The following is a 24,894-nucleotide window of genomic DNA, read 5'->3' on the forward strand; positions in this document are numbered from 1 at the left end:
TTTTAATTTTAGACTTTTAACATTGACCATTCTCTACACTTCTGGTTTATTCATGTTTATTCTACTTCTGTGAAAACAGATTCTGATAGAACTGTAGGCTCAAATTTTGGTGCCTGTGAACCGTATTGCCTTTTAAATTATTACATAGTGACATTTCTGTGGGCTGCAGGAATGCAGTTGAGTTAGTGTTTTTGTATAATCCTGTTATGTATTAATTTTGTCATTAATTTCTTAGGCATTTTGACATTATACTTATTGCACTTTAGCTTACTCCTGGCCATGTGATCCTGTTTGTGTAAACATAGTACTACATTTATGAGACGGTTTTTATAGTCTTGAATCTAGCTAACATGTGACAAATTGAGTATTCCAGTACATCCAGTATCAGTGAAATCTCTGTTTATGACTAACAGCATTTTGCTCTTCTTTATTTGTTTCTGTGATGTTTTCTTGCTATGGACGTCCAGGTGCAGACAGAGCAAATGGTTACAGTGGGCCTGCTGCTAAACTGGGTTTGGTGCCATGTCCAGGAAAACAGTTTTCTGATTGAAGAACCCACAGGATCCGTCAGTGGCCTGTTTAAAAACTTGCTACTCTAGGCCTTGAGAGAGAGAGAGGAGCATTGGGTCCCTTTATTTGACTAATATAGTTTCTTATTTTGCCTTTAGATGGTAGTAGCTGGTGCTTTTTATTCTGTTTGTTGTGTACTTTGTTACACTCTGAAACCTCTTATACTAGTCTTTAGTATTAGACATGTGAATGTTATTGGATAACTATCAAATTAGTTCCATCTATTTAAAAAGTCTTCATGGCTCATGTTTTGCATTTGTCTTCATGATGGGCCTGGGGAAGAACTGCTTAGGTTTTGCTATAACCACCCTCCTGTTGCCTGTCAGCAATATGAGCGGTTGTATGCAGAGTACAATTTATTAGAGAGTTTTCATCAATCCTGTATTGAGAGTATCAGATGATAAAAAAGGATGGAAGACTAAAGTTGTGGCTAATGAATGTTTATCAGTAATGGAAACAATTTTAGCAAAGTAGCTGAAGAGGCCTTTTTTAAGGAGATGGTGACATCCTTTTTCCTTTGCCCCGCTTCAAAGTTGGGTCCAGGCTTGAACTAGGACGGTTGCTTTTAAATTTAGATCCAAAAGCCCCATGGCTGCCGAGAACAGCTTTGTACTTTGAGCGGTTTCGGGCTTGCAGTGCCAAGAGTGGGTGGTACTTGAGAATTAAAAACTTCCTTCTCTTTCTCCCCACCAAAAAGGAAACTGCTTTAGATGAGAATGTGTTTCCACTGTGAGTTGTGTTGCTACATGTTGGCCATTGGATTCACAGAAAGACTGACACACACATACACACTCTTTCTAAGTGCTACAGATCATAGTTATTATTGAAATACAGATGAGTGAGTCATAGATCAGCAGTCCTACATTTATGCAGACAGATTCATAATATGAAACACGCTACGCTGTAGAGTATGAAGTATACTTGCATCTCTGTGCTCACACTGAATGTTTTATTGTGTTCATAGATGAGCCAGTCAGCCCCAGTGTTGACCAGGAAGCCGCTCCTATTCCACCCTCTGCAGTTATATCTGTTGCACCATCCATAGCTCCCTCTGGTCAAGGCTCACCATGTCCTCCCATTCGTCGCCAGCTGTCACATGACCAAGGTAAATAGCACTGGGTTGGCTGGAGAACTAATATGTGATGCAAGGCTCGGAAAATATGTATCAATAACCAAAAGCCTATCTCCTCCCTCCCCAATACAATTACGTAGATAATTACATTCTTTATCCCACTGGTCATTTATCTGAGGGCCTAACATGGCTCTTACTAATCCTCATGACTTGGGTTATAAAAAAAAAATATTGCATAGTTACCTCATGATTACTCCACGATTACTTTGTAGAGTCACTGCGAAGTGCTTTGCTGGAGTCTGACTCAACAAGCAAAACTGAACGGTCCAAGTCCTATGATGAGGGTCTGGATAACTATCAGGAGGAGAACAGGGGGTGAGTGCATCCTAAACTAAGTCATTGCTCTCAGTTTTCCCTATTTATATTGGGTTAAGGAACAGTCTGACATACTTTTTTTTTTTGTCTCGTTTGTTCAACTTATTTAGGAGATCCTCCAGTAAGCATTTGCCCAGTTTCAGGGGGCTGAGAAAGGTGAGAAACTTTAGACTCCGTGGCAACATGTTTTATTTTCTAATGGCATTACACTGCTTTTTTGTTTACCTAATAAATGAATCCTGTAGTTACTAGTCATGACCATTTTATCCTGCTTATGAGATAGAAAGATTTTTTTTTTTTTCCTTCACCAGTAGTGATCATTTTAGAAGTCACAGGATGGTCACCTGTGAATTAAAACCTAAGCTTGGAGAGCCTTTAAAGCTTTCAACTGATATTCAGAGGTTTCTTTGAAAGTATAGTTTTCATATATTGTCCTGGTGCCCATCTAACTGTGACATCCCCAGTCTAAATCTACTTGGAGATTTTTGTTGCATGTCATTCTACCCTCACACTCTCGGCACAGTTCATGTCATGCCCTTCTTTCAGCTAATAATGCCAGAAAAAAAGTCATATATTCACACTTGCAGGCTCTGGATGGGCACAAAGCATCTGGGGATTCTGGCTCTCGACGGGAATCCTCTTCAGTGATCTTCTCTGATTCTTCCAGAGAGGGGCTACTTAACTTTAGGCAATTCAGCACAGATAAAAATAAGGTATTTCTTCACTCACGCCTTCATTTCATAGCTATAAATATCACTAATGTTATGATGTGTAAGGATTTCTCTGTCTCCCTGCTTTTGCAGCGTGTTGGTGTAGGAATGAGATCATGGAAGCAAATGTATGCTGTTTTACAAGGTCACACCCTGACCCTGTACAAAGACAGGAAAGATGCAGTGTCTCACGCTTCAGGGCAATCCGAGGAGGAACCACTGCGAATTAGCATCAAGGCCTGCCTGATTGACATCTCCTATAGCGATACAAGACGCAAGAATGTGCTGCGACTAACCACTTCAGACTGCGACTACTTGTTTCAGGCAGAAGGGAGAGACGACATGCTGTCTTGGATCAAAGACATTCAGGAAAACAGTAACCCAGATGAAGAGGTGCGTTTGTGTGTGTGCACGTAGTAAGACCAATGTTGTGTGCTTAACTGTGGAGTCAAGTCATGATTATGACCACATGAGTTCAAGTTGGTCTCTCATAGCCTGTCTGCCAGCTTAAGTGATTTGATATTTGCACTAAACTTTCTAAAGAGCAGCAGCTCCTTTGGCTGGCCTCATGCTGTTGTCATCTAATTTAAAAAAAATGATCAGGTCAGAGCATATTACTGTAGTACTCTTTTGACGCTAGCATGAAAACCAGGCAAGTTTAAACTACACCACACCATAGTTTTGAAAATAACATCTGGCACACCCATCAGGTTAACAACAAAGAGACCCAGAGTCTGTCTTTGAATAAAATACAATGAACACGTTGGTGAGATGGAGAGGATTACAGCCTTTATTTATAAAATGGTTAACAAAAGCAAAAATAAGGTGTTACTTGAAACCTGTTCTACCTGGGCAGAACAAAAAAAAAAACACAGGTGGCATTTGTTGGGGTGTGAGGGGAAATTTCCATTTCAGACCGAGAGGCTCCTCTCTGCAAGAACTCGTTATATCTGTTGGCGTCTCTCCAATCTCCAATGATCTAATCTCTCCAATAAGCAAATAAATGAAGCCATAATCATATTTTTTTCCTGTATTAGAGGGACTTTTTAATAATGTTTTAGTGTTTATTATTTTTACATAAATGGGCCTGTAAAAAGGATTACAGTGGTTTGTTCTGCTGTTAGGCGTGCATGAAATATAAGAACATTTGAATGTCATTTATAAAAAAAATTTAAACAAATGAAATAAACCACACAATCATAACAGTAAATAATCTGCTTATAAGCTTTAGTACCTAAAACTAAACATTTGGTGTAGGGAATCGGTCCTCGTCAGGAGTTTTCTGTTACACGTAACGACTTTGTTTGAAAAGAGCAGCGATGAAAAGCAGCAACATGTGGCACATCAGTGTTCATGTTTCCACAGCAGAGCTGTGACGTGTGGCTTTGAAACAAGCTCCATTTGGACTTATTCTTTCAAACTTGGTGGCACAAATTATTCCCTTAACCTTAAGTAGCGCGTTATCTTTGCCTCACCTAGCTTCCTGTGTGTGTGTGTGTGTGTGTGTGTGTGTGTGTGGAGGACGGCAAAACAAACTTCGGGTTATGTTGGAGTGTCTTTGTTTTGTTTGTTTTTTTTGGGGGGGGGGTTTGTTTTTGTTTTTTGGGCTGATGGCTTTTACATTTTATCTTTAAACATTCAAAAGTTTATTTTTATTATGCTCTTAGTTTTAAGATGATTATTAAGTGAATGTTTGGATATAATGAATAAGCTGATAGTCTTTTGTATTCATCTTTAGGTCCGAAGGCTGCCGGGCCCAGAATATATTCTGTTTGTCATTAGTTATTTGTCTATTGATTGTTTGCCCTCAGGTTTCTTTTTATTTATTTTTATTATTTCGTCCGTGTATTTGTTCATGTTGTGGTTTCCTTTTTGCCACATCAAATTGGTTCTGCATTTGAAGTTGTAACTAATTGTAACTCTCACTTTAAAGGCTCTTTTATGAAAATGATTTTTTTTTTTTTTTTGGTAATCTCACGCAATATAAAGGATTGAACTATTTTGTAAAAAATATTATAAAACCTTCATAATTGTATTGTATTTAGAAGAATTATATTTTTATTTCAAAGTCTTATTCGTGTGTATGTCTGCTGTCGCTACAGAACGCTGCTGTAAGTCGGGACCTGATCAGTAGAAAGATCAAAGAATATAACATGAGGTATGGACTTCGTTGACCCCCGAGTGCCATCCAAAATACCAGTTTAAACAGTATGGCCACCTAATGTTAATGTTTTTTTTTTTTTTTTACCTTTCAATCTTTTGCTGTTGCACAGTGCACCCAGCAGCAGGTCTGAACCCTCACCCAAACCTACTCGACAGTCCCTGAGCATCAAACCAGCCTTCCTGGGAGGCAAAACAGATGGTAAGATCCATAACCCATATTCACCCAAAACTGGAGAGGAGCGGAGGGCAATGAAGGGTAAAGCCACCAGTTCTTAATGTTAAGATCCGTCATTTAGTGTAGTTAGAGGGTTTCGTAACTTCAGATATTTAATTTGTGCATGTTTGGCCTGTCAGATGAATCCAGTCCTCCACGGGACAGAGGTACTTGGAAAATTGCCATTCCAGGGATCATAAGGAAGCCATTTGAGAAAAAGACTCCAGCTGGCATTACTTTTGGTGTCCGGCTTGATGATTGTCCGCCTGCACAGAGTAACGAGGTGGGTCTGCTGTGTTTCCACTTTTTCTTTTTTTCTTTTTTCTTTTAAGACAGTCCCAACTACGTTCCGATTAAGATGAAATGTTTCTTCCAAACTCATAAAATAGATCTTTACATCCAACGCGATCACTTATTATAGCTCATTCACAGCAGCTGACAAATCTGGTGCGATTGATTATGGTTGACTTTTTTTTTTTTTTTTCCCCTCTTCTTTTTTTTTATGTGTTCCTACTGTGTTTCGTGCAGAATGTTCCTCTCATTGTGGAGGTGTGCTGCAAGGTTGTGGAGGAGCGAGGTCTGGAGTACACAGGAATCTACAGGGTCCCTGGGAACAATGCTGCCATCTCCAGCATGCAGGAGGAACTCAACAGCAAAGGCATGAGTGACATCGACATCCAGGAAGACGTGAGTGACTGACAGTCAGGTTGCACAGTACAGTGTACCACTTCCCTGACAACATCTTTGCACAGTGATTGATTTGTGCTGTAAAAACTCCTTTAACATAATGCTGTCTCAATCTACTCTGCAGAAATGGCGGGACCTTAACGTCATCAGTAGTTTATTGAAGTCCTTTTTCAGAAAACTTCCAGAACCTCTGTTTACAAATGGTAAAACTAAACCCTTAAAATCATAAAGAATCAATCTAAAAAGTTCCTGGAATAATGTTGCATCTTCTGTGCAGCTTGTCTTTTTGTAATTGTACGTTAAGTTTTTTCCTGATCTGTTCACAGAAAAGTATGCAGATTTTATAGAAGCCAGCAGAATAGAAGACTCAGTTGAAAGATTAAAGGAGCTCAAGAGGCTGGTGAGCGAAAACTCTAATATGAGGAAGACCTATTTAAATAGTCATTACTGTGAGGCATCCTATTCATCCTGAAAACTGGTCCTGCTTTGTTAATTCCTCCAGATCCGTGAGTTACCGGTTCATCACTATGAAACTCTGAAATTCCTTTGTGCTCACCTCAAGAGAGTTTCTGACAACTGTGAAAAGAACAAGGTATGAACATTAACAGGCTCTCTGTGTTAATGCCATTAGTTAATACATTCAATCCATTCAGTCCTGTCTTAATCCAATATTTCTCTGAGGATTTTGTCTGACTGACTTCTACCTTGTGTCTCTTTAGATGGAGCCTCGTAATCTAGCCATCGTTTTTGGCCCTACGCTGGTCAGAACCTCTGAGGACAACATGACCAACATGGTCAATCACATGCCAGACCAGTGCAAGATAGTTGAGAACCTTATCCAGCAGTTTGACTGGTTCTTCGCTGACGATGGTGTTGAGGACCCTGTTGTATGTGGCATTTAATTTTCTTTATTATATTTGATGGAAATGAAAGGCGTTTCTGCAGGCAGGCCAGTCCAGCACCCTTCAGCATTCTTCTACTATGAAGCCCTGCTGTTGTAATAGCTACAGTATATGATTTAGCATTGTTTAGCTCAAATATGTAAGGCCTTCACTTACAGCTTATGTTGCTCTAAAGCCTGTATATACTTTTTCAGCACTGATGGTGCCTTTCCAGATGTGCAAGCTGGCAATTTCATAGGCACTAATGCATCCCCATATGCTCAGAGATGCAGGCTTTTGAACTGATCGCTCATAACAAGTAGCATGGCCCCCCCCCCCCTCTTCAGTAGGGAGGACGCAGCATCCGTGTTTTTCCAAACATGCTCGAAAACCCCACTTTGTGTTACTTGCCTTTTGGCTAACTGAAAAATTGGATAACATAGTGGAGCATTGTGTTTATACCAAAACATAACCAAAATTAATGAGTTCATTGGTTATTGTATCTTTGAGTAAATGCAGCATATCCTGTTTTTGTTTTTTTTGTTTGTTTTCCTATTTTGTGCATTGTGTTAAGTAATTTCTTTCTTTTTTCCCTCCATATGTTGCTCCAGACCACAGCTGAGCAGGAAAGTACAGTGCAGTCTCAACCTGTGCCCAATATCGACCACCTGCTCTCTAACATTGGGCGGACTGCACCCTCTCCTGGCGAAGTCTCAGGTAACTTAGTAGCAGTGTTTTCCCTCACTCCAGCATCGGCACAGCAAATTTCTGCCATACCAGCAGTAATATGTTTTATTAAGATCATAGTAGATTAAAAGTTGTGTGGTAAAGACCTATTTTAAGATTAAATGTCTGTAGAGTGTCAATTGTAAATGCTAAAAGTACGAGCACCATCCCTTGTTTTTCAGTTCATATGCTTTAAGCAAAAACCAAACAGCCAAGTTTTATTTGTTTCTGTTAAAGCAAGTATTTTTTTCAGTAACTTTCCAGTGGATTCATTGTTGTGGTTCAGCCACTGGAAACTTGTTGAGAAATTCCTTGCATTATGCCAAGCTTTTCTTTATTCATTAGGTTTTTTTTTGTTTTGTTTTTGTTTTGTTTTTTTGGATAAAAGTCTGTTTTGTTTGGCTGTTGATGTTTATTTGCCCAAAATTAAACTGTCCTCAAGTTTTGTTTTTGTTCGTTTCTTTGCTTTACTCTTTTTCTTTCTTTTCTTTTTCTTGCTCAAGTCATTTTTTCTCCCTGTGCTTTACCTGTGTTGAGAAGACGACTCCTTTTCTTTCAGTTCTTTTCTTCCCCTCCTCCTCGTCTCACATAATCCCGGCATGTTCTTTCCCAAAGAAAATCTAAGAAACAAAACGAAACAATGGAAGTTTTAACCCTTCTGACCTGTGCCCTTCTGTGTGTAGTGTGTTGTTTTTCTCCCTTATCCCTGTCCAGCACTCACACATTACCCAATCTTGACACAGGCCAAGTGGGCGGCGTCTATCACTCGATGATGTCACTGATGGACTCTGTTTTGTCAGTGATGGACAGCTGGGACTGTAGGAAGAAGGACGAGTGTTGTGCCCAGTGTAGCTGCCTAGTCTGCAGAAACCCGCAGCTCTTTTAAATTTGGGCGAAAGGAGGAAAAAAGATAAAAAAGAAAGAAAGAGAAGTCGATGTTTGTCATTTTTCCTGTGGTGTGCACGTCTCATATTTAAACCAATACCCTAAAATGAGGGGATACAGAGCGATGCTGCTGTTCTCTCTCTGAAAGCCCTTCTGCTGTCTCTTGTTGTCTCTTAAGCTGATCGCAAGGACAAGTAGCATGGTACGGTCAACCTCAGGTTCTCTCCCGGTCATGTGGCATAATCTGTCATGATGTTTGAGGGTGGGGGTCGTAGTGTTGGGACTGAGCTGGATGTTCCCCAGCACACATGCGTTTACACACAAACAAAAAACACATACAACCACCTCCCAGATGGAATAGTAGTTAGCGACTTACTGAAGCAGAGGCACTCAGGCTTTCAGCTAGCAGTGGATGGAGCTGCAGTTAGGTAGATGTAGGGGTATTTGCTGTGACCTTTTAGTGTCGCCTGTGTCTTTTCGTTTGATTTGTTGTCTGTGATGTCAGTATTTCAAAATCTTTCTTTGTTCAGTATTAAACTTTACATTGTCAACTGTAGACCAACATTTTCTCATATCCTGTAACATAATGTTTATCTGCATCAGTCACGATATGTGTCTCTCAGTCTTTCTACCAACCCTGCTCTGCGCACTGATGCATGCACACACCTAAATTTGAACCCAAGTTAAATGAGAATTATAGTAGTAATTGTCCCATTGCTAATCCAGGAACTTTTGAGTCTAAGAATCAGTTAATTACAGTCATGTGAAACAGGGGTTTACTGGACTCTGTGCAGTCTTGTGAAAAACTAAGTGCACCCCATGGTTCAGTAGCTTGTAGAACCACCTTTAGCAGCAATAATGTGAAATAATTATTTTCTGTATGACATTATCAGTGTCTTACATCATTGTGGAGGAATCTTTGCTCACTCTTCTCTTCAGTGTTGCTTCAGTTCATTGAGGTTTGTGGGCATTCATTTATGCACCGCTCTATTAAGGTCCTGTTCAATCAGGTTGAGGCCTGGACTTTGGACTTTTTTTTGTTTTTGTTTTTTAAGTAAATAAGCCATTCTGTTGTAGATTTGCTGCTGTGCTTGGGATCATTGTCCTGCACTTTCAGCCAAGCTTTAGCTGTTAGACAAATGGCCTTACAGTTGACTCTCGAATACTTTGGTATACAAGTCAACTCAATGATTGCAAGGTGCCCAGGTGCTGTGGCTGTAAAACAAGCCCAAATTTTCACTCATCCATCACCGTGCATGACAGTTGGTATGAGATGTTTGTGCTGATATGCTGCGTTTGGTTTTTGCCAATCGTGGTGCTGTGTATTATGGTCAAACATCTCCACTTGGTCTCGTCTGTCCAAAGGACATTGTTCCAGACATCTTGTTGTCTGTTTAGATGCAGCTTTGCAAACCTGCATGCTGCCGTGTTCCTTTAAGAGAGAAGAGGCTTTTTCATAGCAGCCCTTCCAAGAAATCCAGACTTGTTCAGCCTTTTTCTAATTGTATTGTCAGAAACTTTAAAATTTAACTTGCGAAATGAGGCCTGTAGAGTCTGAGCTGTAGCGCTTGGTGTTTTTGCAGTTTCCCTGACAATTGGGGTGAATTTGATGGAAAGTCCACTCCTAGCCCCAACCAGTCGCGGCAGATGACTGCCCCTCCCTGAGCCTGGTTCTGCCTGTTTTTTTTTTTGTTGTTTTTTTTCCCTTCCCACTGTTGCCAAGTGCTTGCTCATAGGGGGTTGTTTTGACTGTTGGGGTTTCTCTGTAATTATTGTAGGGTCTTTACCTACAATATAAAGTGTCTTGAGGCAACTGTTGTAATTTGGCGCCATATAATTGAATTGAATTGGAAGATTTTTTATAATTGAGATGTGTTAACACATACCTGAAAGCTCCATACCCTCAAATTACCAAACTTCTGCTTTTATAGTAGTGCTCACACTTGCTGATGATCAATTAATCGAGCACATGTGGTGTGCATACTCTTCACAGGACTCCAGTGTGTCCTGGGAAAACGTTCTTTCACATGACTGTAGGAATTTTTGAAAACATTTGTTGGATTTAAACCAGTAAAGACCAGTGACTAAATTTAATTTAGTTCAACTTTATTTGTCCTATAGTTGATTTAAAAAAATACACGCTTGTGAACACAAAGTAACACGAACAGTTCAGTTAAATGTGGAATTAAATCTGTCGATTGGATAAACTTGAAAAAATGAATCACTTCAAACTGTAACATTAAATTTTCTGTGTTCTGCAATTCACTTTTTTTTTCTTTTTTTTTTTTTTTCCCCCATTCACATGGCCCTACACTTTAAATTGGCTTTCTTTGTCATAGTTGTTGGTGTTAAAAACATTTCTTGACTTAAATATGACGGTCTGGGTCACGTATTTCAGATCTGTCGTTAATTTAAACCTTTCCAGATTTCTGATTTTTATTTTTCACCTTTTCTTTGCCTCCATTCATTACATCAGCTTAAATATTAGTGCCACAGTAATCAAAAAAAACTAGATGACAGATTTGAATGTAGTAAGACACCTTACTAATGCCTCCTTTTTTTAATATTATTAATTATTGGACTTACGTGCCACATTTCTAATTTTCGATACAGCGTTAACTCACACAGGAGTCATTGGATTATTTATTTTATTTATTTATTTTTGTTCCTGTGGCTCCATTGTTTCTGTACAAAGGCCTGCTTATCTTTGTCAGCTGCAGTTTGCATGTTTTCTGCATTTGAACAGTGAGATCAAGTTTTGCAAACCTTTTTGTTTCGCTTTTTATGTTTATCGTGACAGGCTACTTGTTAAGGGGCAACATAGGATTTCATGTAGCTTGGAGTAAGAGCAAGTTAGACTAAAGTTTGCCTGCGGCAGCTGTGTCGACCACAAAACACACTCACTGATCTGTTCAGCTCAGGCCCCTAAAGTCTCTCAGTCAGAGCAAACTCATCACTCCCTCTCCTCTGTGACATCTTTGAGTTGGGAAAGAATGCCTACAGCTGGTTGGTGGCTACATGTGATGCTCTGTGACTGGCGTGTTTGTCCGTGATGTGCCGTCGATCCATCGAAACATGAGCATGAGCTGCTTTTCTATGTCTTGGTTTACTGCCAGGTTTTCACTTCCTCTCCCCTCATTATTCATCTCAGGCCTCTTCTGCTGCCTTCTCCACTGTTTCATATACTGCTTAGCATAGCTACACATCTTTCTTTCTCTCTCTCTCATTTTTCAGACCAAAATGTGTCATCTGCTTTCATGTAGCTGCTCTCATTATATCCACTGTATCTGTCACTTTCACTCTGAGCAAACTTTGAATCTGCCTCTTCTCCTTCTGTATCTTGTCTGCTTTGAGAAAGTCCTAAAGGTGTGAGACTTTTACTAATGAATCTCTTATTTTTAATGCAGACTCAGCATGTAGTGAAACCTCCAAATCAAAGGTAATGTCCTCCTCCCATCCCATTCCTATGTCAGAGCTGTTTTCTAATCTTTTTTTTTTTAAACTATGCTTTAATGCCATTTTTGTTGTGTACCATCAGGGCTTGTGGGGGTCAGGGAAGGATCAGTGTAGCAAAGAAATGCTTCGTTCCTCCTTCTTCGCCAACCGCAAACGCAAGAAGCCCAAGGACAAAGCTCATCCTAGCAGTTCAGATGATGACCTGGACGCTGTGTTTACAAAGAAGGAGCTACCAAAGGAGAGCCAGCAGCAGCCTCTGTGGTCCCCGCACAGCCGGACTGATGAAGAGGAGGAGGAGCAGACGGATGAAGCCAGTGAGAAGGAGAATGAAAAGAACAGTTCAGAGGAGCAGCTGGACATCACCAATAGGAAAGAATATCTCTCTAACAGCTCAATGTCACAGCCCTCTCCCTCCCTGCCTCCAGAACACATTTCCTCCAACCTCCGAACTGGATCCCCATACCCCTCACCTTCCCATTCCCCAGACCTCAGCTACCGCATGCCGATGGTTCACCAGTCCTCTCTCACAGACCCGCCATCCAACTACGACGACGCCGTGTCTGACCTCGGAACAATGAACAGCACCAGCTCTCAGGCATCAGTACCTAGAATGAGGCGTGGCAAGGCAGTGGCCCTGGGTACAGAGGGGTGCCCTAGCGGGCTGGGAGCAGAAGTTTGCTCCATTACCTCAGACTACTCCACCACATCCTCTATGACTTTTCTGACTGGAGCTGAGTTCAGCACTCTCAGTCCGGAAGTGCAGTCTGTGTCTGAGAGCAGGGGCGGAGAAGATGCTGATGATGAAAGAAGTGAGCTCATCAGCGAAGGAAGGCCAATGGAGACGGACAGCGAGAGTGACTTGTCTGTGTTTACTGTGGGTAAAGTCGACCAGGAAGAACCGCAGGAAGCTCCTCGACCCCTCCCCTCTCACAGACTCATCGAGTGTGATACACTCTCAAGAAAGAAAGCTGCCCAACAGAAAACCAACAGTGAGTCCTCACTGGATGGAGCTCATAGCGATAAAGATTCCAACGGACCGTCACATGTTTCGGGGTCAGTTAAAGGTCGTTCCACCGTAAGCCTCAGCACTGTGTCCAGGAGTGAGCTGGACAAAGCAGAGCCTACGTGGAAGTTGAAGATCACAGACCGACTGAAGGTACGCATGCGGATGTCTGTGGACGACATGTTTGGCGTGGGCAGCCAGAGGATTCAGTCCTCAGAGGGCCGCAGTAAGAAGAAGAACATCAGACGCAGACACACTATGGGCGGGCAGAGAGACTTTGCAGAGCTGTCAGTTTTGGGAGACTGGCCACAGCAGGTTCACATTGGTTCGGGCTCACGGTCAGAGCTGTCAGCTGTGAACCGGCTGAAGCCCAAGTGCAGCTCTCAGGACTTCTCCATCGGGGACTGGATCGCCCGCGAGCGCCACCGTACCAGCAATCCCGAGGTCAGCCTGGACTTCTCTGAACAGCAGAACCCTGGAGCCTCGTCCTCTTCTGAACTCCCACGTCGTCCTGCTGAGGCGCTGAACGGGGACGTCCCCCAGAGCAGAAATCTGAGCCTTTCGGCCACCGCTCACCCACATAAACTCACCAGTTCCCAGGTGGTCCATTCGCGCTTCTATCAGTACCTGTGAGAGGTGTGTGTGTGTATGGCTGTGTATGTTCTCCGTCTGTGAGATGTATCTGTACTTGGGGGGGTCTGTCAGTGTAGTGTCTATTGTGTGACCAATGTTAGTGAATGAGCATGTTGTACAAAAAATGTCCGAAGTGTGTGTCTGTATGTGGTGTGAAAAGAAAATTACTGCACACAGGGATTGTTGATCTTGCTCATGTTTAAGGCATGGAACAAAATGTTGTTTATATCTTTTTTTCTTTTCTTTTTAATGAAAAATGACTTTGGGATGGCTCATCAGGAGGATTTCCTCCCTCCTTATACAAATCCCAGAGAGAGGACCTGTTGCTCGTGAAACAGTGAGTCTGTGAAGTATGTTCAAGGAAGTGTGAACACTCGAGAGTGTTTAAAGGTTTAGCTAAGTGGCTTTAAGGATGAACTGACTTAGAATGAATAGGAAGAAGTAGAAAAGTACAGATTTTTAGAATTGCAGAGTAACTATTTTTGTGTAATGAAAGTCGCAATGTTGAAAGTCAGTGAGTCTGTCAGTAACCAAATGAAGAATGTACAGACATGCTTGCTGTAATACTGACTAAAAGCTTTAGATGCTTGTGTTTCATTCTAAAGTGTACATATCCCTATTTTTCTGTGTACTTGAATTGTGTTTTTGGTACAGCATGTGTGTGTGTGTGTGTGTGTGTGTGTGTGTGTGTGTGTGTGTGTGTGTGTGTGCGTGCGTGCGTGCGTGCGTGCGTGCGTGCGTGCGTGCGTGCGTGCGTGTGTGTGTGCGTGCGTGTGCGTGCGTCTGCCTACAAGCTCTCTGCTGTCAAAGGGGCCTTTCCAAAGGTACAAAGGTGACAAGGAGACACTGGTCTTATGCAAATGGAAATATAGTTCATACTCATCCCTGCTGTGTGGTTTAAAGAGCAGTGAACAACATCCCTCTGATGCAAGCTATGTTTTAGTGTTTGGAGTTCACACACCTGTCAGTGACTGCAAAGAAAAGGAAGTTGGACAAAGAAGGAAATGGGTAATGGAACCAGAAAAATCGTGTTTTCTTCACTAAAGAAAGTGCCTCACAATGAAATGTTAAGGGTGCCATATTGTCTTTGTTGAGATACACGAAGATGTTACTGTGAATGACATTTTTATTGTTGACTCTCAGTCATTCTACAGGTTAAGAAAATGCCGAGCTTCCATTCCTTAGGCATTCCACTCTGGTCTTAATGTTTTATACATACTTTTCTCCTGTTTTTTTTTTTTTCTTTTAACAGAACTTGAATTTTAAATATTCATTGTAAAATAAGTAACTTAAATGTACATATAAATGCCATGTTTTAGCTGCTTTATTTTTCATTTCCATCAGATTGCAAGTTTAAGTACAGTATTGTGAGATGACGGCGATGATCACGAGGCCTGTGTGGGTGTTGTGGGCAGTTTGGTACTTCTCTGAAGTGAGAGGTTCCCTGCAGGAGGAGGATCATTTGTATCAATGTGGTGTTCCTCTTGATTGTAAGGGGGGGTGTGCACAGACTCCTGAAACACTGGAAATAAAATTTTGTCAATGGCAGATATCTTTGCACGCTTCCTTTTTTTCTCTTTGCAACTTTGTATGAGGGAGGTGAGACTGGTCAAATACTGAAAGTTTAATGATGAAATTCAACACTAAACGTCTAACATTAAAACAATTCTGTGAATTTTAAATGGACAACTCACCACAAACTCAGCATGTTTTTCCACTGCTGCTTTTTATCCAGCGACATAGTTTTGGTGCAAGTTTAGCAAGTTTTGCAGAGAACGGCTGTAGAAACGTCTGCATTGAGTATAATGGAAGTAAAAGGGCACATCCTCTGCTGTGCTCAGGGTTTCCAAAAATAATGACCTGTCACCGCAACATAAAGATCCACAAGCCATGTTCATGCAGGAACTATATTAATTTTACTGAACTATATCTACCAAGCAGATCAGTGCATGAAGAAGCTTGCATTTAGTAGTTTGTTAGCAAATAGTTACATAACGAAGGTACATAAAAAATGTAGTCAGCTTTTTTGTTTGTTTGCTTGTTGAACAGAGGCATTGCATGTCTTTCCTTATTTATTTTTTTTCCTCTATTCATATCACAGGGCAAGTGCTATTTAGTTCCATGGTATCTATGAAACTGGACAACTCACACAATGTCAGTCAGATGGCTATACACACTATATTGCCACAAGTCCCTCATTGCCCCTTTTAAGTTTGCTGTTAGGTTTATCTCAGTTGCGTTTAATAATAAATAAAGTCCTGAAACCTGTCATTTAAAATGAAGTGAAATAATAGTACTTGTTATATTCTTGTTATATTTAAAAAGTAGTAGAGATGCCATTTAACAATAGCGCTGCACACATGAGGCATTTGGACATTTAAGTAAAATCAGTGTTGGCTGAATTCCATCCAGCTGTTTGTTTTATTCTCCTGCTCAGTGTGCATTCTACTTCACTGTAAACTTGTAAAACTGCATTCGCCTGTCAAACGTAAGTACACGCACAGCTATCATAATTACAGTTAGTAATGCTTGTGCTTTTTCTATGATAATGACTTGGCTTGGTAAGGGGTCTGGTAGGCATTCAGCGGTCGGGGTTAAAAGAATTCCGTACTGCAATACTTGTACTGCACACAAGAGGGCACACTAACCTCAGTAAACTACACTCACAGGCCACCTTATTAAGTATGTTCAACTGTTTAACGCAAATATGTAATCAACCAATCACATGGTTGATTACATATCTCTAGGGTTTACAGAAAATGGTCTAAAGAAGAGAAAATATCCAGTGGGCGGCAGTTACCTGGGTGAAAATGCCTTGTTGATGCCAGAGATCAGAGAATATCCATCAACATTATTCGAGCTCTGAGCTCAAACTGAAACACGGAACTCAATAACCACTCGTTACACCCAGCGTATGCAGAAGAGCTTCTCTGAACACAAACACAGCTAAGGACAATAATAACAAGATCGGAAAAATGTTGCCCGAGATGAAGAGTGCCAATTTCTGCTACAACATTAGGATCAGAATTCGGTGTAAGCAACATGAAAGCTTGGATCAATAGTTCAGGCTGCTGCTGGTAATGTTGGGGATTAAAATCTGCAGCAACTGCGTGATACTGTCATGTCAATATGGACCAAAAGGGGCAACGGGGAGTCCAACTCAGTACTAGTGAGATGTAACTAATGAAGTGGCCAGTAAGTGCATTGATCCTGCACCCTTTTTAGTTTCTACACTAAAGCAGTGGTTCTCAAACTTTGTTTGGCAGGCCCTACTTGAGAAGCTGGAAAAAGTCACACCTCACATCCCACTATCAACCATCAGCAACCAAAAAGTCTTGTTTTCCTTTCAGAAAGGTCAGTGCATTAGCACCAGCACACCATTCAGCCTGGTTGTCCACGCCCCACAATTTTGAGAACCACTGCACTAAAGTGATGTAAGGTCACAAACGAAGCCAGTGAAAAAAATACATTTCAAAATGCTTTATATACAAGTTGCACATACAACATAAAGACTCAAAGATATGTTTTATACACTTTGTACATCAGTTGACTAGAAACCACTGACAACAGAAGTGAGATGAGAAGAGAACACACAAAGCAGTCAAAGTAATTCACAAATAATGATAATTTTTTAAAAAAATCAGCAGTTAACTCGTCAGTATGCCAGTTTGGATAGTAAATACAGAGAAACTGCAAACTAAATATTGTTGGTTTTGTGTCGGTATAACAGTTTCTTTCCAGCAGATGCACAGATATCTTCTATTCAGCTCTAAGTTTTAAATGTGCCAACACTTTGCTCATAAGTAACCAAGGCCTTTTCCATATTTACTCATTTTCAGTGTCATGTGGGCTCCTAACATGAACACTTGACCCACAGTAAGGCACTGTGACTAAAAGGGGGGAAAAAAAGGGTTTATTCAGAAGTATGAACAGGAACTTTTAACACCATTTTTGTACAGATAAGATTTTTTTTTTTTTTTTTGGAGTACAACACAAGTTAAACATTGTGCCTTTGTTTTGTAAAGCAACTAAGGACTGATGCAGCCAGACACCCACTCCGACACAGTACAACTGTAAGACACTGAACAGAGAACTCTGAGAAACAAGTATCAATAATTATACTCATGAACACAATAATCAGTAAGTTAGTTGGCAAGGTTATGAGAAACTGGCGGCCTTTTAAAAGTTACATCTCAACATGATGAGCTTATCTTCACAGGGCGATATTTGGTGCTGCAAAGCACTGAATTAATGTGCCTTTTGTGTAATGGAAACGCAATGCCGAATGGATGTTTTGTTGATCCTCTATTTGTCCATCAGAGGGAGTACTAGTCCATTAATCAGAGAGAGACTGTAGCCTGGTGACTGTTCAGGTCTGAGATTTATTCAGCCTCCACCTGACTGGTTTCCCTGTCAGCAGCCAGCACGAGGTGAGGAGAAGGGATGTAGGCAGAGGCCCTTGTTGCACATGCAGGTGCTGCACTTCACTGGAGCTAAAATCAGATTTGACAGCAGGTGGTGCGGATTTACTGGGTTAGAACGAACAATCTGTTGCATATTGTGCTGTAGTATCTGACCGGGGCTGCTCAGAGGGTCAAAGTTTAACTGTCACTCTCGTTCTCTTCCTGTAGCTCCTCCGTCAGTATCTCCGGTAGCCGGAAACACTCCTCGAAGAAGTTGACCAAGGATTGGCTCAGGTGCTGCTGTGTCCCCTCACCGTGTAGGAAATGTCCCTCATCTGGGTAGATCTGCAGATAAATACAGAGAAACTGATTTACACTATATATATATTAATTTTGCTCCACCATCCGTCCGCGGATCGTTACTGCAACAGTCAGGATGCTGTTATACCGTGGAATTGCAACTTGGAGAAAAACACTAAACATGGCTTGTGCTGCTGTGGAAGAAGAGTTAAAGATTGGATTGACAAAGCCACATAAAGGTGGATGAAAGGCTCAGACTTCTTCAGTTGAATCTATGAAAAATGTCAAAAGTAACAGTGTAGGGCAAAAGAGGAAGTGGCAGGAACAACAGATGAACAGCAGATAAACAGTATCTGAGAGTCATGTCCTTAAGAAACTGGGAAAAGACCTGACAGGACCTGTGAGATGCATGTGACACTTCAGCTTTTCCATCTGCTGCTTGCAGAGCCTCATCAGAAACAGTCTCAGTGGAAGGGTGGCTGACAAGAAGCCATTTTTAAGGAAGGGAAACAAGGAGAAAAGGCCGAGGTATGACAAATTACTCTTATGGAGTGGCGAATCCAAATTTTTGGATGGGATCATCTTGACAGCGAAAACAGAACAAAAAAGGCCGCCAAGATCCAAAGAAGAGCTTTGGAATGTCCTTCAGGAAGAAGCCTGGAGAACTATTCCTGAGTCTGAACTAAGAGGGTTCAGGTTGTGTTGCAGAATAAATGTGGCCATACCAAATATTAACTTTGAAGCTCATGAAAATTGCTCAAACTGATTTTTTTTTCTTTATACTGTATTCATTAAAAAGCCTCTCTGGTGTGTCTTGCAGACAGAAAAGCTTGAAGGCACACTTCTCATGTACGTCTTCTCAAGCAATGGCATCAAAAAAGTGATTGGTCAGTTCCAGTGATGGTCCTGGAGCAACACTGATTATGATGTAGGAAAAACACCAACACAGCAATATTAGACTGTGCATTGCAACCTTGTGCATAAACATAAATACAATGTAAATAACTGAATATTCAAAAATAGAAAGAGCACACAGGTGAATTAGAAATGAAAATTACTGTTAGTTGCTGCGCTCGAGAGATCTCGAGAGCTTTATTGACAGAATCACATCACATTTACAGACACACTTGTTATTTACACCAGTGGGTTCAGACACTGTGGCTCACCTGCAGGGTGTAATTGGCCTTTTCGCTGATTAAATGGTTGATGAACTTGGCTGTGTGCTGGAAGTGTACTTTCTCTGTGGTGGTGAAGATGATACTGCAGTTAGACTCTGAACTCACATACACACATTTACTGCGGTGTTTAGAAAAAGAAGCTCTGCGTCCTACCGTCAGCAGTCGGGTGAATTATTAAGTACTGTTTCTCCAGCAGCTGACCCGCTCTGTGTGCTAAATTTGCCATCTGGAGGAAGGAGACAGAGGGAAATCCACCATGTAATTAAGGTGTTCTTTCATAAAGATTCCTAACTCTTACTCTGAGCTGAACGTCTTGATGCAGGATCGTTACGTGTAACAAAAAGGGTGGACACTTTACCATGTATACCCGGGGATCTGTCTTCGCACCCAGATATCGCTCTGAAAATGCAGATGCTGCAATTTGCAGTAAAGAAAAACCAGGGTTAGAAAGATCAGACGCCTTTTTATGTTGAAGACTTACATAGTAGAAGATTTATTGTAAAATTGTACCATAAAGCTCAAAGTCTGTGATGGGGGAGACTGCTGTTCCACATTTAAGTTGGGTAAACTCTTCTGAGCTCAAAAGCAAAGTTGCTAAATAACCCCCATAGGCCTGGAAAAGAAGGTGACACAGACACAGTGACGTGATTTACGTCCATTTTGTGACAATAATTTCCAAGTGGTATGTACTTGTATAAAGGCACACAGGTGAGTAAAGATTAAATCTCTCTGAGCATTCATACCTTTCCATAAACTCCCATTCGATTCTTATCAATGTAGGACTTTTCGGATATGAACCTGAAAATGAAAGGAAAATGGTCACAGCTTCCAAATTATTTGCTCATTCAGCTTCGGTCATTTTCACTGTTATCTTTGAAGTCTGACTTGAGTGCCGCCAGCTGGTCCCTTTCCTCCAGTTTCCCCAGATTCTTGAGGACCTTGTGGAGGAGGTTGGTGCCCTGAAAGCCGCTGCCGTGCCCGTCAACACGGAGGACGATTGCGCTGAAGCTGCTGACCAGAACAGTGGCCCAGTCCACCTGGAACTGCTCCGTCACCATCTGCCCGCCGGGCGTCCCGTCCCTGTGGGAGAAGCACTTTTTCAGACCATTCTCTGTAAATCCTAGAGATGGTTGTGTGGGAGAGTACAAGCAGATCAGCAGTTTCTAAAATACTCAGACCTGCCTGTTTGGCCACACCATGTTCAAAGTCAGTTAAATCACATTTCTTCCGCATTCTGATGCTCAGTTTCAACTTCAGCAGGTCATCTTGCCCATGTCTACATGCCTAAATGCACTGAGTTGTTGCTATGTGATTGGCTGATTTGATATTTGCGTTAACAGGCAATGGAACAGGTATAAAGTGTCCGGTGAGTGCCAGTTTTCAAAGTTTTTAAACTACACAGATATATTTATACTCACACCAGCAGCAGTAAAGGGTAAGTAGCTGTTTCTACAAATCCAGCTGGCTTCAGAATCTGCATAGTCAGAACTAGAACAGAAAAGACAGGATCAATGGCAATCTTCCAACACAGACTTTTTAAGTCTTCTCTCAGAGTGTATATGCAGATGGACACATACTGTAGTCTTCCATTTTGATGGTCTCATATTCTACTCTGGGCATCTGCATGTTGTTGTAGGTGTTGTTTAGTCTTTCGTTTGTCTCCACAACAAACACCTCTGCAGTTCAAGAGAAATACCTGTTATAATTTCTTGAGTGCAAATGTTGTTATTGTTAAGCACATTTTCACAGTGAATTCAGCGCGTGGTGATGCAGGCGACACTCACTCTCTTTGTCCTCAGTCCTATAGACAGCCACACTCGGTATATCTGGGCCTTTAAAGAACAATGCGGGGAAAAATGATCAGCTCACGGAAATGTAATAATAGAGGTTATTGGATAAGCATGAAAAAATATCACATAACAAGATGCTGATAAAAGGCTCAAATGCCTCCAGGAAGGCAATAATAAAGCCACTGAAACCCAGCCCTTCTCTGCGGCAGAATAATCTTAAAACAGCCCTCTCAGCCGGCTCTGCAGTTAATAATCTACTTCTGTCCCATGAGGAAGTAGATTATTATTTCACAATGGAGCTAATCTCCAAAGATCCAATTAATGAAGAAAGCCACTGGCACTTTTCCTCTCCGGAGTGAGCCCCTTAAACAAATCAGCTTCCATAGAAACCATGATGATGTTGCCCAGTGTTGAAGCCAAAAAGGGCAAAAAATGCAAAGCCAGAGCATCTCTGAGGAACACAAGAGCCATCTACTAAATAACAACTAACCACTGAGCTTATTGCCTTCTTCATATAACAAACACTAAATGCAGGAAGCCACATACTCTCTGTTAGGACTCACATGACTGTTTGCAGACAGTTAGACAAGTTGTTTATTCCTGCGGCTAATCAGGAGGATCCTGCAGTGGTTTGAGGTTATCTGCTAATGTCCAGTTCGATATAAGCTCTCAACCTGACATGGAGCACTAACTCAATTACACTTTCTACTGAACACGCTCTCTGCCTCTCCCAGGAGGCCTTCACTGTCAGGAGTGCTGTTATGGAAAACTCTCTCAGTCCGAGACCTTCTCAAGTAATTCAAGGTAAAGGACACTCACCTTTACAGCTGAGCAAGAAGTGCCGCATGTCGTGACTGAATGAAACATCCACATAGCCGCACTTGAACTCACAGGACAAGCAACAGCGGTTGAATGGAGGGGTTGTGTCAGCACTGTAGGATGGCACAGGGTAAATAATGTGTACTTAAAGCAGCACTCAAAGAAATCACCCAGATGACTTCTAATAAAGTAATACCTGTACAAGTGTCGTCGTTTGGGGTCATCCTCTGTGCTCAGGAAGTACCTGTGAATCATCCGAACAGCATTGTCAGATGACAAAAAGCCGGGACTGACTTTAAGAATGTGAAAAACATCTCAAGGTCTTACATGAGGTTCCTTTCATGATTGTAGGCCAAGATCTTGGTGACATCCCAGTCTCCGGAGGTCAGGGACTGAAGGATGTCTGTGCTCGTGTTGGGCTACAGGAAAATCACAGAAATTAGACACTCTAACAAAAAGGACAAAGGAAAAATATTAGAAAGACTATTTTACCATTACATACCCGAGAGGTGGACATAGAGATGTGGAAAAACTTTCCTCTCCCACCCTGAGGGATCGCCCTGGTGAAGAAGAACTTGTGTCCATCTTTGGAAAAGAGCGGCGGTTCATTCTGAAGAGAGGAGAGAAATTACAAAAATGTGCCCGCTGGGCTTTTAATATCTGCTGTTAATGTGTTCATTCAGAAAACAGAGTCTGTTTTTTTAACCATCAAGACTTTCATCACATACCTGTCGGTGCAACCACTTATCACTCTCATCCTCATGTTTCTGAAAAGAATAAGAGGATCTGAGCTGAAAGCATTATTCAACAAATAGCATGACAACAACTGCAAACAACAAACTGATGAGCTAAAGCAAGTGCAGTGTGACTTTAACTTGATATGTCATAAAACATTTTAACAATGAAATGTTTCTCTTTCTGTTTTATGTAATAGAGTGACCAGAATAATTAGAACAGTGATACACGACTTAAAAAGCACCCCTGCATTCATGTCTGTTAAAGATAAGGCCAAATACTGGAAACCGTGGTCTCCATCCACAGTTTCTCTGAAGTTAACTAATTTGACAAACTATATATATTTGTTACTGTGCAACATTTTTAAAAAAAAGACCTTTTTACAGTGGTTTACATACCAGACTATTTCATGGATACCTAAGCTTCTCAACTCACGCTACAGGGAAGTGCATTTACCACAATGAAAGGGTGATAATTTCCTAAAACAGCTGGGCAGCGTGGTATACATAACAGCCTTACTCGCACAGGAATAATGACGCCCTTGTTAAGACCTATTTTGTGGATTTGATGCTCTAATGAGCATTTGCAGCAGCAGTTTGATGCATGTGTGTTTGATTCCAGATAAACTGCAGTGCTCATGCTTACTGGCATGAAAAGAACATGTAAGCCAGGTTCATTTTCAGTCTCCTCCAAGGAAAACACTGAATGTCACAAGTGTAATGCTTTAACACAACAGAAAGAGTGGCAGATAATTTCACACTTTGTTTCACCTTAATGCAGACTCCAGTGGTTGCCTCACACAGTGTCAAGATGGAGTTGTTCTGGGCTCTGTTCAACCAGTTGACAGCCAGTTTGGTGTTGGTTGCCCATTTCACCATGGTGATATAATATTCCCTCCTGGAGAAGCAGAAGGTGAGAACACACGACACCTCTGACAAGCCCTGTCTCCTTAAAGAAAACACATCTTGGTGCTTGTTACTTCATACACAGCGAGGTACCTTCAGATCCAGGCACTCACCCTATCCGGGGGTCATCAGGTTTCTTCATCACCACCGTGTGCAGGGGACCGTGGAGGCTCACCACTGACAGGTGGACTACAGGGTTTTCTTCTCCAGCCTGCAAGGAAATTAGATACTGAAGGTCAGAAGCTGCAATAACTGATCTTTTTGTCCTCTTGAGGGAAGTTCAGCCACATATCTCATATTTTGATGAGGCGAGCTTGTTAGTCACAGCCTTCCTATTTACCCAAAAGTCTCACCTTGTGCCTTTCAGTCAATTATAGCACACATTCAGGTCCCAGAGTCAAATATTAGTTCCTCTAAAACAACAGCTAATTTGAATTGCCAAAATCGTTTGTATAAAGAGGTTTACATGACCCATCACACGCTTTTTAAGCTCCGTGACTCAATATTTCTCACCAAATTGCACCTTGAGAATTGTAATTAACTTCTTCCTCCAGTTTGTCGTGTACAGAAGCTTGAACCTTTGACTTTTTCTCAAAGAACCAGATATTTTGTACAAAATTTGTTAATCTCTTGGATGACTTAACAGTAGGGAGAAATGAATCTGGTTTTTTTCGTCTAGACACAAGAGTGCCCGAAATAAATCCTGCCACTTCTGCTGGAGCTGTCTCGCTCACTCTGACCTTTGCCGATATTTTTACATTCACTCATTTATGTATTTTTATCATAAAACTATGAATTTATTAAGCTGTATGTGTGAGATTTGGTGCTGGAGACTTGCCTTTGGGTAGTGATAGTCTAGGCTGGCGGGATATGGCGTTCCTGTGAAAAACGGAACTTCCATTTTCGGCACTAGCGTGTCGTTGATGGTCATGTAGGCCAAACGCAGTCCATCTGGAGACCACCAATGAGCTATGTGGGTCTGCAGGATCTCCTCTGTAAAAAACAAACAAACAGCAAACATTATATTTCAGTGCTGGAGTTTCCTTTTTCCTGTGGGTGGCATGTCACCCAGCAGGGGGCAGAAGAGCTCTATGAAAAGGATGTTCCAGCACACTAATGCATCTACATGTGAGATCCAAACAATAACCTTCTCTTGGTAAGAATGATGAGTCCAGCCTTGATGAGGACATTGTGATTTTGTTTTTCATCAAGTGAGCCAAACTATTTTTTTAAACTGCTGTGAATGCAGGGTCACAGCTGGCAAAGGAGACTATTCAGAAATGAATTCACACAGGATTTGATTGAATTTTCACTCTGTGGCTGAGGGTAATTTGTTGCAGTGCACTACGATTTTCGAGGCCAGTGCCCAAACAAAATCAGTCGACGTGC

At 41.4% G+C, this 24,894-nt stretch overlaps 2 protein-coding genes across 4 annotated transcripts in view; one reads left to right on the forward strand and one right to left on the reverse strand.

Moving 5' to 3' along the window:
- Nucleotides 1-14,115, forward strand: part of arhgap21b (Rho GTPase activating protein 21b) — a 37,143-nt gene extending 23,028 nt beyond the window's left edge. For both annotated transcript variants that reach the window (XM_030752046.1, XM_030752047.1), the window contains exons 9-24: nt 1,535-1,675; nt 1,915-2,017; nt 2,128-2,173; nt 2,605-2,730; nt 2,821-3,120; nt 4,830-4,885; nt 5,001-5,089; nt 5,245-5,387; nt 5,633-5,791; nt 5,916-5,994; nt 6,118-6,191; nt 6,294-6,383; nt 6,511-6,678; nt 7,284-7,389; nt 11,691-11,722; nt 11,822-14,115. In XM_030752046.1, the coding sequence (XP_030607906.1) occupies nt 1,535-1,675; nt 1,915-2,017; nt 2,128-2,173; nt 2,605-2,730; nt 2,821-3,120; nt 4,830-4,885; nt 5,001-5,089; nt 5,245-5,387; nt 5,633-5,791; nt 5,916-5,994; nt 6,118-6,191; nt 6,294-6,383; nt 6,511-6,678; nt 7,284-7,389; nt 11,691-11,722; nt 11,822-13,375 (3,266 nt within the window). In that variant the 3' untranslated portion in view covers nt 13,376-14,115. The remainder of the gene's footprint in view (nt 1-1,534; nt 1,676-1,914; nt 2,018-2,127; nt 2,174-2,604; nt 2,731-2,820; nt 3,121-4,829; nt 4,886-5,000; nt 5,090-5,244; nt 5,388-5,632; nt 5,792-5,915; nt 5,995-6,117; nt 6,192-6,293; nt 6,384-6,510; nt 6,679-7,283; nt 7,390-11,690; nt 11,723-11,821) is intronic.
- Nucleotides 14,116-16,959: 2,844 nt separating this feature from the next.
- LOC115796299 (dipeptidyl aminopeptidase-like protein 6) overlaps nt 16,960-24,894 on the reverse strand; it is a 77,282-nt gene continuing 69,347 nt past the window's right edge. For both annotated transcript variants that reach the window (XM_030752628.1, XM_030752629.1), the window contains exons 9-26: nt 24,344-24,498; nt 23,619-23,716; nt 23,371-23,497; nt 22,594-22,632; nt 22,368-22,475; nt 22,193-22,284; nt 22,062-22,109; nt 21,866-21,978; nt 21,041-21,088; nt 20,834-20,932; nt 20,675-20,744; nt 20,142-20,336; nt 20,000-20,054; nt 19,767-19,869; nt 19,615-19,670; nt 19,410-19,482; nt 19,245-19,318; nt 16,960-18,123 (exon numbers count right to left, since the gene is read on the reverse strand). In XM_030752628.1, coding sequence (XP_030608488.1) covers nt 17,977-18,123; nt 19,245-19,318; nt 19,410-19,482; nt 19,615-19,670; nt 19,767-19,869; nt 20,000-20,054; nt 20,142-20,336; nt 20,675-20,744; nt 20,834-20,932; nt 21,041-21,088; nt 21,866-21,978; nt 22,062-22,109; nt 22,193-22,284; nt 22,368-22,475; nt 22,594-22,632; nt 23,371-23,497; nt 23,619-23,716; nt 24,344-24,498 — 1,700 coding nt within the window. In that variant the 3' untranslated portion in view covers nt 16,960-17,976. The remainder of the gene's footprint in view (nt 18,124-19,244; nt 19,319-19,409; nt 19,483-19,614; nt 19,671-19,766; nt 19,870-19,999; nt 20,055-20,141; nt 20,337-20,674; nt 20,745-20,833; nt 20,933-21,040; nt 21,089-21,865; nt 21,979-22,061; nt 22,110-22,192; nt 22,285-22,367; nt 22,476-22,593; nt 22,633-23,370; nt 23,498-23,618; nt 23,717-24,343; nt 24,499-24,894) is intronic.

Source organism: Archocentrus centrarchus, chromosome 17 (assembly GCF_007364275.1).
Source record: "Archocentrus centrarchus isolate MPI-CPG fArcCen1 chromosome 17, fArcCen1, whole genome shotgun sequence".
NCBI classification, from domain to species: Eukaryota; Metazoa; Chordata; class Actinopteri; order Cichliformes; family Cichlidae; genus Archocentrus; species Archocentrus centrarchus.